At 41.9% G+C, this 16,894-nt stretch overlaps 1 protein-coding gene across 2 annotated transcripts in view; it reads left to right on the forward strand.

The window, feature by feature from the left end:
- Positions 1-3,196: 3,196 nt before the first annotated feature.
- AGO4 (argonaute RISC component 4) overlaps positions 3,197-16,894 on the forward strand; it is a 40,981-nt gene continuing 27,283 nt past the window's right edge. For both annotated transcript variants that reach the window (XM_027059678.2, XM_053211320.1), the window contains exons 1-3: positions 3,197-3,601; positions 12,354-12,519; positions 16,570-16,690. In XM_027059678.2, coding sequence (XP_026915479.1) covers positions 3,583-3,601; positions 12,354-12,519; positions 16,570-16,690 — 306 coding nt within the window. In that variant the 5' untranslated portion in view covers positions 3,197-3,582. The remainder of the gene's footprint in view (positions 3,602-12,353; positions 12,520-16,569; positions 16,691-16,894) is intronic.

Below are 16,894 nucleotides of genomic sequence, written 5' to 3' on the forward strand. Positions count from 1 at the left end.
TGGCTCGATCTGGTCTCAGGGGAGCATTGACACATTCGAGAGGTTTAGTTTCATTCATAAACCTCTAGTGAGCATGTTCTGGCTCTCACCCTTGGATGGGTGAGTCAAGTCCCTGGCCTCTGGTGGCCCAGGTACAAGATGTGTAAAGATGCTCAGTCCCTGACAGTTTTGTTCCCCTCTCTTGGACTGAGCTGAGACCTTGGATTCTCTGTCTCTCAAAGGACAGGGAGACAGTGGCAGGGAGCAGCTTTTAGCTGAGCAGGGAGTGGGTGGGTTGGGAAGGAAGGGAAGAAAACATTAGTGACTATTGGGGACTTACTCTGTGCCAGACACACAGGAACATGCACATATATGATTTAACTTCCTCCTTACTGACTCCTTTAGCAGTAGGTGAAGGGACTGTCCCAGGTATTTGGAGCTAGTATGTTGTTGCACTGAGATTTGAACCCAGGATCATGAGATTTGAAAATATGTGCTCTGAAGAAGCTGGAAGTTCACCCAGAGGTTTCATTGGGGCCCAGAGGCCCCTCCATTGGACTATGTCTAGCTCCTGCTGTTTATACATTACTTGATCATTCATTCATTCATTCATTCATCCCATAAATTTCCCTGAGTAGGCACTTGGTGCCAGATCATGTGTTAAGTAACAGAGACACAAACCTGAATACCCAAATAAGGCTTAAGCCCTGCCTTCAAGGATTTATAATAATGGTAGCTAATCCTGGACTGAACATAAAACCATCAGCTAAATTAATTATACCACCATGGGAGGCCCTATGGTGGTTAGGCCAAATGGCAAGTTTCTTTGTTCATTTGTTTTGTTTTTAAAATCTTTATTTATTTATTTATTTATTTATTTATTTATTTATTTATTTATTTACTTATTTGAGAGAGAGAGAGAGAGAGAGAGAGAGAGAGAATCCAAACCCCGACTCAGGACTTGATCCTTTGAACCGTGAGACCATGACCTGAGCTGAATCAAGAGTTGGACACTTAACCGACTGAGGCACCCAGGTGCCCAGCAAGTGGTTTTAATATGAGAATGAAAATTCAAGGTTTGGGGCAGTGGGGGCAAATTCTCTACCCACCCCCCACCCTATCCTATAGATGTGTGGGGTGTGGGAGAATGAGTAACCACCATCAGAAAGAGCTGAGGGGGAAGTGGTATTTTGGGGCCTGGCTTATTCTGAGCCACAGCAGGAAGTGGAGGGAGGGCTTGCTGAACAGGCCAAGGCTCAGGGGAGTTACTGACTACAGACTTTTGGTGTGGGAGGGCTCAGTCAGAAGGGTCTTGGGAAAAGGAGCAGTGGGTGCGAGAGTGAGTTTGGAAATGAGAATGTAGATGATCAGAGTGGTCAAGAATGACAGACTAAGACACAGGGACTGAGGTTTTGCAGTTCCAACCGAAACTGAAGGGTCAATACATTTCACATTCTGGTTTCCAAGGCTATTTTTGGTACAGGAAACAAGCTATATTGTCTTTGCTCGGGGTATCAAATAGAACATGGGGGAAATTTGTTAGGAAATGCAAGAGGGAAAGTCAGACCCAACTTAGGCTGGAAGCCACCAGCACTGTTTAAACTATGGGAGGAATTTAGCCTGGAATGGAGAAAAAGGGAGGTGGCTACTAGCTTTAACTCAAAGACTGACCTCCAGTTGGTTTTTCTTATCCTCTTAACTGTAAACCAGTCTGCTTATTTAGTGAACACTTCCTCGTCTTTAAACTTGCCGTCTTCTATTACTGTTTCCAGTTAATATCTGGTTTAGCAGAGAAGTAGCATGGGGCTATGGAGAAAACTTGGAATACGTACGTTATCAGTTACTGTAAAATCTAGTCACTCAATTAAAAGTTCCACTTCCATAGCCAGTCAGGGATGGAAGCAGCTAGAACTAGAATGCAGAATTTAGAATTCCAATTTTTCCATCCTCCACTGCCGCATCATATGATGCAGACACTGACTTCCTTATCTTCCCTGAGCTTCAGTTCCCTCATCTGTACAAACACCTTCCTTAAAAATACCTACCTTATAGGTGGTTGTGAAGATTAAATGATGCATAAAGTCCACAATACAGTGCCTGGCCATGGTGTGCCCCTAACATTTTTAACCATTACATGTGATAGTTACCTGGTTGTTTGGCTGCACATGGTAGGTGCTCAAATGAATATCTCATTTTACATGTTATGAGCTGACCCGTGTTCCCCTCAAAATTCATATGTTGAAATCCTTACCCGTACTATCTCAGAATGTGACTGTATTTGGAGATAAGGTCTTTAAAGGGGTAATTAAGTTAAAACGAAGTCTGTAAATTGGGCCCTAATCCAGCCCGACTGGTGTCCTTACAGGAAGAGGGCATTTTGACATAGACATATACAGAGGGAAGACCATGTGAAGAAAACGAGAAGACGGTCATCTACAAGCAAAAAGGAGAGATCTCAGAAGAAACCAATCCTTGATCTTGGACGTCCAGCCTCCAGAACTGGGAGAAAAATTAATTTAAGTGTTTAAGCCACTCAGTCTGTGGTTGTGATGGCAGCCCTAGCAAGCTGATACAGCACATACACATTGTATCTTTTTAACGCGTGAGCGACGGCTCCCTTGTTCTGCTGGCTAGAAACTGCTTCTCGACCTGTAAGTGCTGTGCTCTCCATCCAACTCAAAGTTCCAGCTAAAGGCCCCAAAGGCGCTGGTCCTGCTGGGCTGGCCATGTTGCCCTGGACTGGGCTTGGGGTGGGGGGCCAGCAAGAGAATGCACCATGCATCATGGTCCATTCCCGGGTGCTTTCGGGCTGCATGGGGAGGGCAACTTGGGAGTGTGATTAAGATGAAGCAATGGAGGAAAAGTACTGCATCTGTGCTACCCTGGTGTTCTCTGTCCCAGGACAGTGGAGAAAGAGGAGACAGAGGAGAAAGTGGGGTCCGAGGTGAGAGGAAGGAGAGGTGCCTGACGTGAATCATAGGACACTTACCACCCCCAGAAGTAAAGAACTGTGTCTGCGTATCAGTGGGCTCTGGAATCCCGGTCTTTTGCCGGGCACTGTTTGCCGGGTGGCTCTGGGACCACGGTGCGAAGCCAGGTCCTGGGCCTGGCCGCCCTGGACTACAGGGCAGTGCGGGCGGGCATGCGCGCATCCGACACGTCCTCGGGGCACTGCCCCCTCCGGGCGCGCGCCCGCCCCCGCCCCACCCCGCCCCGCCCCCCGCCGGGCTCGGTGGACCCGGCGCCCGGGGCCGCGCACGCCCCCTCCGCGAGCCGGGACCCTGGGCCGCGCGCGCCCCGCGCCCCCTCCCCGCCCGTCGGGCGCGCGCGCTGGCTCCCGCTCCCGCTCCCGCTGGCAGCGGCGGCGGCGGGGATTGTTTTTGTTGTCGCTGAGGCCGGAAGAGCCGCGGGAGCCGGGTCCCTGTCCCCGGGCCGGGCGCCGCCGCCGCCCCCTGCCCAGCGCCCGCGCCTCCGCGGCGCCCCCCCAGCGCCAATATTCCGGAGATCAAGCGTTACGCGGCGGCGGCGGCGGCGGCGGCGGCGGCGGCGGGGCCCGGAGCGGGAGGCGCCGGGGACCGGGGCGAGGCGGCCCCCGCCGCCGCCATGGAGGCGCTGGGACCTGGTGAGGAGTGCGCTCGGGCCGGGGCCGGGGCCGGGTCGCGGCCCCGGGACTGGTGGGCGGGCGCGCGGGAGGGCCCGTCGCTCCGCGTGTCCCCCATCGGCCCTTGCTTACCTGGGTTCGGGCCGTCAGGCTTGGGGGAAGGGGATCCGTGCCCCACAGCACAAGGCAGAGGGAGCTGACCCGGGCCTCGGGGGGCGGAGACCGCGCCCCAGCCTGGAGAGACAACCCAGGTCTCGAGGTCTAAGGGAGGCAGGCCCAGGATGGAGACCCGGGTTCCCAGGGGGAGGGGAGACCTAACCCAACCTCAGGGGGGGCGGTCTGCGCTCCAGGGTTGAGGCAGTCCAGTTTGGTCCCAGAAGGAATGATCTGTGCCAGGTGCTCAGCTGAGGCCTGGCGCGGACTGGACCAGGAAGGACCCCCTTGAACTGCCAGGGGTATTCTTAGCATGGGGCCACACCCGTGTTTTTCTTTGCACTGGTAGACAGTCCAGAGCCCTCAGATAAGGAAGAAGAACTTCGCCCACATACTTCTCATGATCCCCAAAGGCCAAGGGGCAAAGTACCCTCCCTTTCTCGAAGTCCCTGAAGTCTTGGGAAATATGGTCCTATGCCTCTCTTAGTCTGTGCGACAGTCCCAGAGTGATCAGGGCTAGTGCCTTAGTGACAGGTGAGTTACCAGCGAGCCCGTTCTAGCATAAGCTTTAATGCCCTGAGTTCTCTTCTCACTGGGTTATGGGTGGTTGTGGGGATCAAATAAGGGGAAAGTGCTTTGGAAACTGAAATTCCCCATCTTTATGAATGACCTCTGTTTATCTCCCCCAGTTGGCCCAAACCAAAGGAACCATTCCAGGCTATAACAGCTGCCCTGCAGACTGAGAACCTGGTGCTCCCACCTCAAACTGCACCAGGTTTCTAATGCCTCGGCTAAGTAGGGCAGGGTTTAGAGGCTGTGATAGAATTAACTTTAATATCAAACCCTGTCTACATAGTGGACTTCGTTGTAGGGCACTTCATTTTTTTAGTGGATAGAAAATTCACTTTGCCTTTTGAGTTTGGAAACTTTGCAGGTTTGTTTACTTAGAACTTGTTTACATAGCTGAATGATTAAACCCTACCTTAATTGGCTGCTTAAAGTATTTTTTAAAGGCCCACATAATCAAATTTCATATGCCTTTTAAAAATGAATTGGTTTGTGACATTAATATTATTTGATAAACCTCAATGTGAGCATTACTCTGGGTTCCTTCAGCTATGTCCCCCGGCTAAAGGCATGATCATGTCTTTAGGAATGTAACAGACTTCTGTTCAAATCCAATCTAGTAATAGTTGTATAACCTTGGGCAAATTACTTAATTCCTTTGAACTTTCATTTCCTCATCTATAAAATGAGGGCAATAATAATTATGTGCTGCAAGATTGTTGTGAGAATGAAATGTATGTGAGCAGTCTTATTGTGGAGACTAATGCATTGTAGGTATTCCACAAATGTTTCTTCTTCCCTCCCGGTTAGTAATTCATAATTGAAGCAACTGTTGCATTTTATGAGCTGATGCTGGAAGAGACTATGTAACTGTGTATACAAACTGAATTTCATGGAAAAGATCAACCTGGTAGAGTCAGGAGAGGCCTAGGGACTTTGTTTTTTTGGTTGGTTTTAGCTTTTGCAGATTTGAAGACTTAGTTTGATCAGGATTGTGGAAAGTTCTCACTAATCACACTTTAAAGACACAAATGAATATATTAAAATGTCACATAGATCTTTCCTGTTGACTGGAATATTTTCTTGTCTGCTGTCTAGCAAACTCCTTTTCTGGTGTCACAGTATCTTGGAAACCCAATTAATAATAAGCTGCTTGCTGAGCATAGAATTGGAGCAAAGGGAGTTGATAGTCTTGTGGGATATTTTATCCAGGCTGTCTTAGGACCAAGAGAGAGGCACTTCAGTTTTGTTCAAACACCCTGGTCTAGTGCTTTCTGCCCTCCTCACTTGAAAATCATTGAAGCATTCTTAATCTTACTATGCTCTCCCCTCACCCCATTTTGGTTTCTGGCAATAATAACTTAGAAATGTATTCAGTTAGATTACCATTTATTTTGGCTATATTAATTATGTTTATTTTTACAGTGCTTTACAGTCTGGAAGGTGCTTTCATAGCTCTTAGCTCATTTGATCCTATGAGAGGTAGGTGAGGCAGGCATTAGCCCCATTTTACAGATGAGTAAAGAGATTCAGAGAGCGTAAGTGACTTCAAGGTCTCAAGGCTGAGAGGTGAAATGCAGATGAGTCTGGGTCATCTGACTTCTAGTCTATTGCCCTCTTCTTCATTTTTTAAAAATGTTTTTTTTTTAATTTTTATTAATTTTTGAGAGAGAGAGAGAGAGAGTGTGTGTGTGTGTGTGTGTGACTGGGGGAGGGTTAGAGAGAGAGACACAGAATCCTAAGCGGGCTCCAGGCTCTGAGCTGTCAGCACAGAGCCTGATGCGGGGTTCAAACTCATGAACCACAAGATCATGACCTGAGCTAAGGTCCAACGCTTAACCAACTGAGCCACTCAGGTGCCCTGCCCTCTTCTTCATTTAAGGTTGACTTCCTGCAATCTATGTTGAGTAATGTTTCCTTTTCAGAAATGTAATTTTCTGACTTTCTCATAAATTTTGGAGATACCCCCATTATAAAGCCCAGGGACTTTTGAGCACTGACTGTAACAGTTATTCAAGTACAATCATAACAGCTAACATTTATCAAGCACTTACTATTATCAGGTACTGTGGTAAGCCTTATGTATACATTATCTAATAGGATCCTCAAAATTGATTTATGAAATAGATTCTATTATTACCACACTTCCCATATTTTATAGATGAGGAAACTGAGGCACACAGTGACTAAGAAACTGGCCCAAAGCCATGCAATTAGGGAGTGGTAAAACCAGGGTTGAAACCTACACAGTTTGGTTTTGCCATAGCCACTATGCTTTACTTTCTTTGTAAGCAATTTGCTAAATTCAAAGAAATCAGCTTTGGGAAAATTTTAGGTTATAGTTTTCTAAATAAATCTCCTAAACTTATTCAAAGAAATGACCACTCACCTCCTCGCTTTTCTCTGCTACCAAAGAAAAGGAACACACTATCTGTCTTTCTTCGTTAACCCCACTTCTTTCATTTCCTCTGCCTCTTTCCCTTTTGGTGTCAAGTATTTCAGAGAGATATAGATACCACAGGATTGTGAAGTACATTGGGAAGAAAAAGCACTGGGCTGGGAGTTAGGAAACCTAAATTCTAGTCACAATTTAAAATCAAAGCTGTATGTGCTTGGGCAAGTCATTTGCTCCAAAATTCTGTTTCTCAATTTCTATCCTAAAGCTGGATTTATGATACAGTGATTGCTTAAATGTACCTTGGAATATGCAGAGCTGACTTGTCTATGATTTAATTGGGTGAATTCAGTATGACTATCACCATTGATATTATTTATTATTTATCTCTTACCTTGTTTTTAAATGTCTTACCACACCTAGAGTATATCCCTTCTATGCCAGAAGTGGAACTCAACTCCAAGCAATAATATTTTTAGTATAAATTATGCACTTTTGCTTTAATGAAAAACAATAGTCAATTCCTGGGTTTTAGGAATGACTGGGTTTCTGTTTGGTTTCTATCTAGAGCTAGAGATGATTGGTACAGACATACCTTGGAGATATTAGGGGTTCAGTTGCAGACCACCACAATAAAGTGAATATCACAATAAAGCAAGTCAAGTGAATTTTTTGGTTTCCCAGTGCATATGAAAGTCATGTTTACACTATACTGTAGTCTAAGTGTGCAATAGCATTATGTCTAAAAAAAGTACATGCTTTAATTAAAGAATACTTTATTGTGGTGCGCCTGGGTGGCTTAGTTGGTTAAGCATCCGACTTCGGCGCAGTCTGTGAGTTGGAGCCCCACGGCAGGCTCTGTGCTGACAGCTCAGAGCCTGGAGCGTACTTCTGATTCTGTGTCTCCCACTCTCTCTGCCCCTCCCCCACTCATGCTCTGTCTCTCTCACTCTCAAAAAATGAATAAATGTTAAAAAAAAAATTTAAAGAATACTTTATTGCTAAGAAGTGCTAGCCATCATCTGAGCTTTCAGTGAGTCATTATCTTTTTGCTGGTGTGGGGTCTTGCCTTGACGTTGATGGCTGCTGAAAGATCAGGGGGATGTTGCTGAAGTTTGGGGTGGCTATGGCAACTTCTTAAAATAAGACAATGATGAAGTTTGCCATATCAATTGACTCTTCACAAATCGTTTCTCTGTAGCATGCAGTGATGTTTGATAGCATTTTACTTATAATAGAACTTCTTTCAAAATTGGAGTCAGTCTCTCAAACCCTGCCACTGCTTTATCAACTAAATTTTTTTAATGTGTGATAGCTCTGTATACTTTTCTTTTTAATAATTTATTTTTTAATTTACATCCAAGTTAGTTAGCATATAGTGCAACAATGATTTCAGAAGTAGATTCCTTAATGCCCCTTACCCATTTAGCTCATTCCTCCTCCCACAACCCCTCAACTAAATTTATATATTCTAAATCCTTTCTCGTAATTTCAACAATCTTCACAGCATCTTCGCCAGGAGTAGATTCCATCTCAAGAAATCACTTTCTTTGTTCATCTATTTTTTAAAAGTGTTTATTTATTATTTGAGAGAGAGAGAGAAGAGCAGGGGGATGGAGGGCAGAGAGGGAGAGAGACAGAATCCTAAGAAGGCCTTGCACTGTCAGCACAGAGCTGACATGGGGCTCAAACTCAAACTGCAAGATCATGACCTGAGCCAAAATCAAGAGTTGGATGCTTAACTGACCAAGCCACCTAAGCACCCCCCTTTGTTCATCTATAGAAGCAACTCCTTTCTCATCCATTCAAGTTTTATCATGATATTATAGCAGTTCAGCCACATCTCCACGTCTCATTCTAGTTCTCTTGCTATTTCTACTACATCTGCAGCTACTTCCTTCACTGCAGTCTTGACCTGCTCAGAGTCATCCATGAGGGTTAGAATCAACTTCTTTCAAACTCCTGTTAGTGTTGATTTTTTTGACCACTTCCCATGAATCATGGATGTTTTTCATGACATTGAGAATGGTGAATCCTTTCCAAAGAGTTTTCAATTTATTTTGCCCAGATCTATCAGAGGAATCACAATGACAACTATAGCTTTACAAAATGTTTCTCAAATAGTTAAGTCTTGAAAGTTAAAATGACTCCTTGATTTATGGGTTGCAGAATGGATGTTGTGTTAGGAGGCATGAAAGCAACACTAATCCTGTGGTATACGGCTGTCAGAGCTCTTAGGTGACCAGGTGCATTGTCAATGAGCAGTAATCTTTTGGAAGGAATCTTTTTGTCTGAGTAGTAAATCTCAACAGTGGGCTTAAAATATTCAGTAAACCATGTTGTAAACAGATGTGTCATCATCCAGGCTTTGTTTCACTTATAGAGCAGAGGCAGAGTGGATTTAGTGTAATTCTTAAGGACCCTAGGTTTTTCAGATTGATATATAAACATTGGCTTCAACTTAAAGTCACCAACTGCATTAGCCATTAACAAGAATCTGTCTGTCCTTTTGAAGTTTTGAAGCCAGGCATTGACTTATTCTCTCTAGCTGTGAAAGTCCTGGATGGCATCTTCTTCCAGTATAAGGCTGTTTCATCTACATAGAAAATCTGTAGCCACCTTCATTCATTATCTTAACTAGATCTTCTGGATAATTTGCTGCAGCTTCTACATCACCACTTGTTGCTTCACCTTGCATATTTATGTTATGGAGATGGCTTCTTTCCTTAAACCTCATGAACCAACCTCTCTCTTCTAGCTTCAAATTTCACTTCTGCAACTTCCTCCCCTCTCTCGGCCTTCACAGAATTGAAGAGAGTTAGGGCCTTGCTCAGGATTAGGCTTTGGCTTAAGGGAATTTTGTGTCTGTTTTGATGGATTGGTTTGCTTGTTTATTTATTTATTTAGAGAGTGAGTGAGCACAAGTTGGGAGGGGCAGAGAGAGAGAGAGAGAGAGAGAGAGAGAGAGAGAGAGAGAGAATCCCAAGCAGGCTCCACACTGTTAGCACGGATCCCCACATGGCACTCGATCTCATGAACTGTGAGATCACGACCTGAGTTGAAGTTGGACGCCTAACGGACTGAGCCACCCAGGCACCCTCATTTTGATCTTCTATCCAGACCACTAAGAGTTTCTTCGTATAAGCAATAAGGTTGTTTTGCTTTCTTAACACTCGCATGTTCACTGGAGCAGCACTTTTAATTTCCTTCAAAAACTTTTCCATTGCATTCAGAACTTGGCTGAGTCTTTGGCACAAGAGGCCTACTTTTGGCCTGTCTTGGCTTTCCACATGCCCTCCTCACTAACCTTAATCATTTCTAGCTTTTGATTGAAAGTGAGAGACATGGGACTCTTCCTTTCACTTGAACACTTAGAGGCCATCATAGGGTTATTAACTGGCCTACTTTCAGTATGGTCGTGTTTCAGGGAATAGGGAGGCTCAAAGAGAGGAAGAGAGAAGGGAATGGCCAGTGAGTGGAGCAGTCAGAACACACAACATCTTTGTATTAACTTTGCTATCTCATATGGGTGCAGTTCGTGGCACCTCAAGACCATTACAACAGCAACTCAGCAATCACTGATCACAGATCACCATAACAAATATAATAATAATGTAAAAGTTTCAAATGTGAGAATGACCAAAATGTGACACAGAGACATGAAGTGAACAAGTGCTGCAGCTGGAAAAATAGCACCAATAGCCTTGCTCACTGCAGGGTTCCCACAAACTTTCAATTTGTAAAAGACTCAGTATATGCAAAGCACAATAAAGTGCAACTAAATGAGCTATGCCTATACTGTTCAACTCAACATTTATTGAATTCCTATGATGCGCTATAGTCATTGAGTTAGATATTGAGGAGGTAACAGTGAACTGAAGGTCCACTTCTTCTAAGAATTTACAGTCCAATGGCCGAGACAGTAATTTAACACATTGTTTCTACATACTTGTGCTATGTACTCCCTTATACAGAGGGTCTTGGATACACCAAGGATGCATCTTCCAGTCTGACAGCCTTCCAGAAAGGCTTTCCAAAGGAAGTCACACCTAACCTGAGTTTTGAAGGAGTAGAATTTAGAAGAAGAATGACCCATGAATTTAATCTGTGAGAAGATTTTCAATACTTTAAAAATTAGTATACGGAGATCTGTCAACACATATTTTGTTAAAGGGTTTGCTTTGATTTTCCTAAGTGATGTTGAACCAGAATAGCTTCTTGCTTCAAAGTTTTCTCTCCTTTGAATTGCCTTTGTTCTTGGTGAAATGCCTTGGCAATAAGAACCTGTTGTAACTTTCCATTGTAATCACAGCCCACTGTACTCAACACCTATTTGTAGCAGAAAAGATGTTTATTTTTTAGGCCAGTGTCTACTTGACATTATCCTCAAAAAGAAGTAAGTTTTCTTTAGATAAATATTACCCAGTCTGTTTCCTCAAATCCTTATCTCCTGAATAGTGATAGGTATTTGATTTTAAAAACAGAGAAAATTTAGGGGGAAAATAAGTTGGGTAAATGATTAACGTTATTTATTATAAAACTCATTAGAGAATTTAATACAATAATGCACATTGAAACTTTGAGAAGGGAGACAATATGCAATTTCTTTAGCTTATGGAATCTTTTCCTTTTGTGGAATATTTTGTGAACCATCAATGGAATAATTTGGGTTGACTGCCCTGTCTAGACCAGAACTTCTCGCCCTCAGCACTATTGATATTTTAGGTGGATACTTCTTTGTTGTAGGGGCTGTCCTGTGCATTGTAGGATGTTTAGCTGTATCCCTACCCTATGTCAATAGCACCCCCTGAGTTGTGACAACCAAAAATGTCTGCAGGCATTTGTCAAATGTTTCCTGGGGGACAATATCTCTCCCACATTGAGAACCACTGGTCTAGACTGTAAGTTCTTTGAAGGCAGACACTCTTTTTCCTAAATCCACAGTGCAGTTTGACATGTAATAAGCGAATAAACTAGACATTATGATCAAGCAATGTCACATTGTCCAGATAGAATCTGGACATGAGGTTATAAGCTTTAGGTTATAAAGTCTAACATTATTGGTATTGTTTCACTATCTAAATTAGCAAGTAAATTAATAAATGTAGCTGCTGTTAATCTCCTGCCTGTACAAACTATAATAACGGAGGCTAGTTTGTGGAGGATTAATAGATGATCGCCAGCCTGAACATGGTGATGATCCCTAGAGTTTAGGGATGGTTTTATTTTAAAATGCATTTAATTTGGGGGCACCTGGCTGGCTCAGTCCATAGAGCATGCAACTCTTGACCTCAGGGTTGTAAATTCAATCCCCACATTGGGTGTAGAGATTACAATGTAGAGCTACATTGGGTGTAGCTACAGACCTGATGCTCATAGGAAGTTTTATACAGTAGCCTACATCTGAGAGGAGACCATCATACTGTCTATATAATTTTGACGTCTCCCATAATCAAAATGATAGCAATATGGCAAAATATTTAAAAATCTAGAAAACCTGAGGTTAAAAGATATCACAAACTCTTTATATCAGAGTATGTTCAGTGAATAATAAGATCTCAATAATTATATCTATTATTATTATCATCATCACGATTGTGAAGGGAGTATTGTCCTTTATGACCAAATAGCACATCAAATGCCTTTCAATCTCTTCAGGACCTCCATCCAGCCTGTTTCAGCCACCTCGTCGTCCTGGCCTTGGAACTGTTGGGAAACCAATTCGACTGTTAGCCAATCATTTTCAGGTTCAGATTCCTAAAATAGATGTGTATCACTATGATGTGGATATTAAACCAGAAAAACGGCCTCGTAGAGTCAACAGGTAAGGACTAGAAAGAGTAGATTTCTATATATTTAAATGTATATCATTTATTTATTATGTATCATATTGTTTTCTAAATTCTTTCATCATGTAGGCTTTGTTTTTTCTCTAAGATGGTAAGTTTCTTGATAGCAGCTTTGTTGTCTCATACTTGGTTATCCTCTACAGATTCTAGCAGTGCTGGATACATTATTGTCCAACAGTAAATACTTACCAAATGAAGGAGAAAGTCACTCTCATTGTCCAATGGTAGCAGAAATTTAAATAATAAAATAAAAATAGGTGAAGCGTTAGTATGTACAGGAAACTAGAACTATCTGAAAATTCTGGGGCTTCTGGCTGGCACAGTTGGTAGAACATTCGACTCTTGATCTCGGGGCTCGAGATCAAGAGTCAAGACCAAGTTCCATCCTGAAATTGGATATAGAGTTTAATTAAAAATAAAATCTTAAAAAATAACTATCCCAACATTAATTTTATTATTAAGTATTGGTATTGGACATGAGAAAAAATTAAGTGTAAAGACAGAAGAATCATCTTGGAGTATTGAAAAAAGTGAAGTTCAGAGAGAAGTTCTGTTTAATTCTAACATTACCCAAGTGGGGTCTGGATGAGATGATTTAAGCCTTTTTGGTGTGTATGGCAGGAATTTACCAAATGTGAAGACATAGTCCTGTAGTAGATATCTTTACAATGCTAAGAGCACCCAATTTTCTTTTTTCACGCCATCATATTCAACAGTCCTTAATATTAAGATCCTTGCTTTCTAAGAATGCCTTTGGTGTCAAGTGCAATATTTTATGTTGCTGGATATTTTTCTTATTATAGATCAATAATATGGCTTTCTGGTACAGTTTAATCTCATGCAAGCCCATAATTGTTTGGCTATTATATAACTGAAATCAACTGTAATAGTTACCATTAATGGCTACCATTAATCCATTCAACGAACATTTTATTAAGTGCTTACTATGTACCAGGTATTGTTCTGTGCTCTGGAAATACAACATGAACAAAACAGGCAAAAATTTCTACCCTTGAGGAGCTTATATTCTAATAGGGGAGAAGACCAAAAATAAATGAATTAGCAAACAAAAATTATTACGTGTTAGTTGGTGATAAGTGCTATGAAGAAAAATTAAACAGGGAAAGAAAATAGAGAATGGGGGTGGGGTGAGCAACTGAGATGTTTTTAATAATTTTTTGGAGGTAGTGTCAGCACGATGTGCTGATGGATTAAACATGGGATATGAGTGAAGAAATGAGTCATGACTGATCCCAGGGTTTTTGTCCTGTGCAAGTGGAAAAAATGAAGTTGCCACTTGTTGGAATGGGGAAAACTATGGGTTTTCCCTAACCCAGTCAACAGGGCTGGCAGATCAGGAGACCTGTTTGGGCATGTTAGGGCTGAGATGTCTATTAGACATCCTAGTGGAGATGTTGAGTAGGAACTCGAATAGATGAGGCCAGATTTAGGCTGGTGACAAACATTTGCAGGTCATCAGCATATTGGTGGTAAAGCCATGAGCTGGGTAAGATTATATGGGAAGTGAGCATGGTTAGAGAAAAAAAGACTGTAAGAGAAAAGACTCTAAGCACCCCAATATTTAAAAATTAGGGAGATGAGGAAGCCAGGAGACTGGCATGGAAAGGCCACTGGGATAGGTGAAAACCAGGACAGAACAAGGAGGCAAGGGAAGAAGATGTTTTAAGTTGGAAGACTTTATCATCTAATGTTTAAGGAACACTGAATTTAGCATTGTGGAGCTCACTGGGGACCTTGACAAGAGTAGTTTTGGTGGAGGAGAAGTGGAGAAGGTTTAGGAGAGACAGGGAAAGAACAATTAGAGACAACTTCTTTAAGGGATTTTGACACAAAGGGGAACAGAGAAATGGGATGTTCAAATGGGGAGGAAGTCAGGTCAAGGAAGTTTAATTTCTTTGAAGATGAGAGAAATGATAGCATATCTGTATGCTGAAGGAAATAATCCAGTAAAGAGGACAAATCTGATAATTCAGAAGAGAGGAAGATCCTCGGAGTCCTATCCATGAGCACACCAGAGTAAGTAGGCTTATTGTGTGACAAGCACTGTTGTAAATATTCTATGTATATTTATTTACTTAATACAACAAACTTTTGTGGTAGATATTGTGATTATCGTAATTTTACAAATGAAAAGAAACAGGTTTCTTGTAACTTGCCCAAGGTCATGCAGTTCTGCCACTTATTCACTCTGTGACCAGGGGCAGATCACTTGCCTATGCTGATTTTTTTTTCTTTAAAAAAATTTTTTTTTAATGTTTATTTATTTTTGAGAGAGACAGAGTGTGATTGGGGGAGGGGCAGAGAGAGAAGGAGACATAGAACCCAAAGCAAGCTCCAGGCTCCGAGCTGTCAGCACAGAGCCTAACACGGGGCTCGAACCCACAAACCGTGAGATCATGACCCGAGCTGAAGTCGGACTCTTTACCGACTGAGCTACCCAGGTGCCCCAAGTATTTTTTTTCTATTTATTATGAAGTAGTATTTTTTTTTCCTGTTTACTATGAAGACAATAATCATTGGCCTACTTGTCTCACAAAATTGTTGCATAGATTAAGTGAGAGCAGAGGTGAAAATATCTCTTCACTATAAAACTATTTATGGTTATAATTTAAGAATGTAAGATGAGGGGGGCACCTGGATGGCTCAGTCAGTTGAGCGTCCGACTTTGGCTCAGGTTATGATCTCGCGGTCTGTGAGTTTGAGCCCCACGTTGGGCTCTGTGCTGACAGCTCAGAGCCTGGAGCCTGCTTCAGATTTTGGGTCTCCCTTTCTCTCTGCCCCTTACCCGCTCGTGCTCTGTCTTTCTCTCTCTGTCAAAAATAAACATTAAAAAAAATTTATTTTAAAAAGAATGTAAAATGAGGAATTACCCTGCTAATATGAAAATGTATTGTTCTTAAGTTAGCTTTTTTTAATTGGTAATATATGATACTGCATTTCTCCATTAATTTTTTTCAGTTGCGTGATTGAGTTTATAAATGTGTGTCTTTTCCCACAGATTTTATTTGTGGAATATTAATGCCTTAGCCAGTTGTAATATGTTTTGGCTTTTAAGATATAGTTCACACATGTAACATTCACTAGACGTTGGTGAGATATAGAGCTATCATTGACTCTAGCATTCCAAAATCTCACACACTCATCTGTCCATCTCAAACCATATACTCTAGTTGCCAGGTAACTAAAGCCGGCATACAGAGTGGTCCAGCATATATATATATATATACATATATATATATATATATATGTATATATGTATGTATATATGTATATATATATATACACACACATATACACATACACACACACACACACACACACACACACACACACACACACAAGAACCCTGAAGTAAAGCTAGGCATGCTTGATTGAGGCTTTCATTCTAAAAAGAAAGAAACTACATTGGTAATCTTTATGGAATAAGGATATTTTACATTTCCTTCTCCACACTGCTCAAGAGTACTTTGGCATAAAGCAAGACAGTATGCAGAATAATAAATTACCAGCATTTGGCAAAGGGATTGACTTATTCCTTGGAGTATATGCATCATAGATTTATTGGTCCTCAAATTTCTGAATTTCTGCCTACTCTCTTTTCTGAAACCATTATACTTGAATGAGGATGTTTAGTTGCTAACAATTACGAATTACGAATATTCATGCCAAACTTAGATGCCAAAGATAGGTTATTCTCATAAAGCTATATTTATCATCAGAGAGGATTGTGAAAAATAAGAGTTTGAGAGGCTGCCATAAATTTTATGCTCTCTTTTTATTCCCTGCTTTCTTATCATCTCATAGCTGCCTTTGCTCACTTGTTGCCACCTTTCTTTAGTTGACCATTGCTAACTGTTTTTTAGTTACTGAAGTCAATTCTAACTTTAACTCTTACTTTTTCCAAGTAGTTTTGAACTCAATTTAGGTGATTAAAGTATAGCGGTAGTTTCCTTACTATTCACCATGTCTCAAAGCTAATTGCCACTCTCTCCATTACTGTTAAGAGAGGTAGTAGACACAATGGTACGGCACTTCAAGATGCAAATATTTGGTGATCGGCAGCCTGGCTATGATGGCAAAAGAAACATGTACACGGCACACCCACTGCCAATTGGACGGGATAGGGTAAGTGTTAATAGTCAGAAATATATGATAGGCTTAGGTCATTTCCATAGAACAAGAATGTTTCCCTTTCTAATGGCAACTTATTTCTTTTTTTTTTTCCTTGTTTTTAAAATTTTTATTTGTGTTGAGAGAGAGAGAGAGAGAGGAAGGGGCAGAGAGAGAGAGAATCCCAAGCAAGCTTCATGCTGTCAGCGCAGAGCCCTA

This window comes from Acinonyx jubatus, chromosome C1 (genome assembly GCF_027475565.1).
Source record: "Acinonyx jubatus isolate Ajub_Pintada_27869175 chromosome C1, VMU_Ajub_asm_v1.0, whole genome shotgun sequence".
In the NCBI taxonomy this organism is placed as follows: domain Eukaryota; kingdom Metazoa; phylum Chordata; class Mammalia; order Carnivora; family Felidae; genus Acinonyx; species Acinonyx jubatus.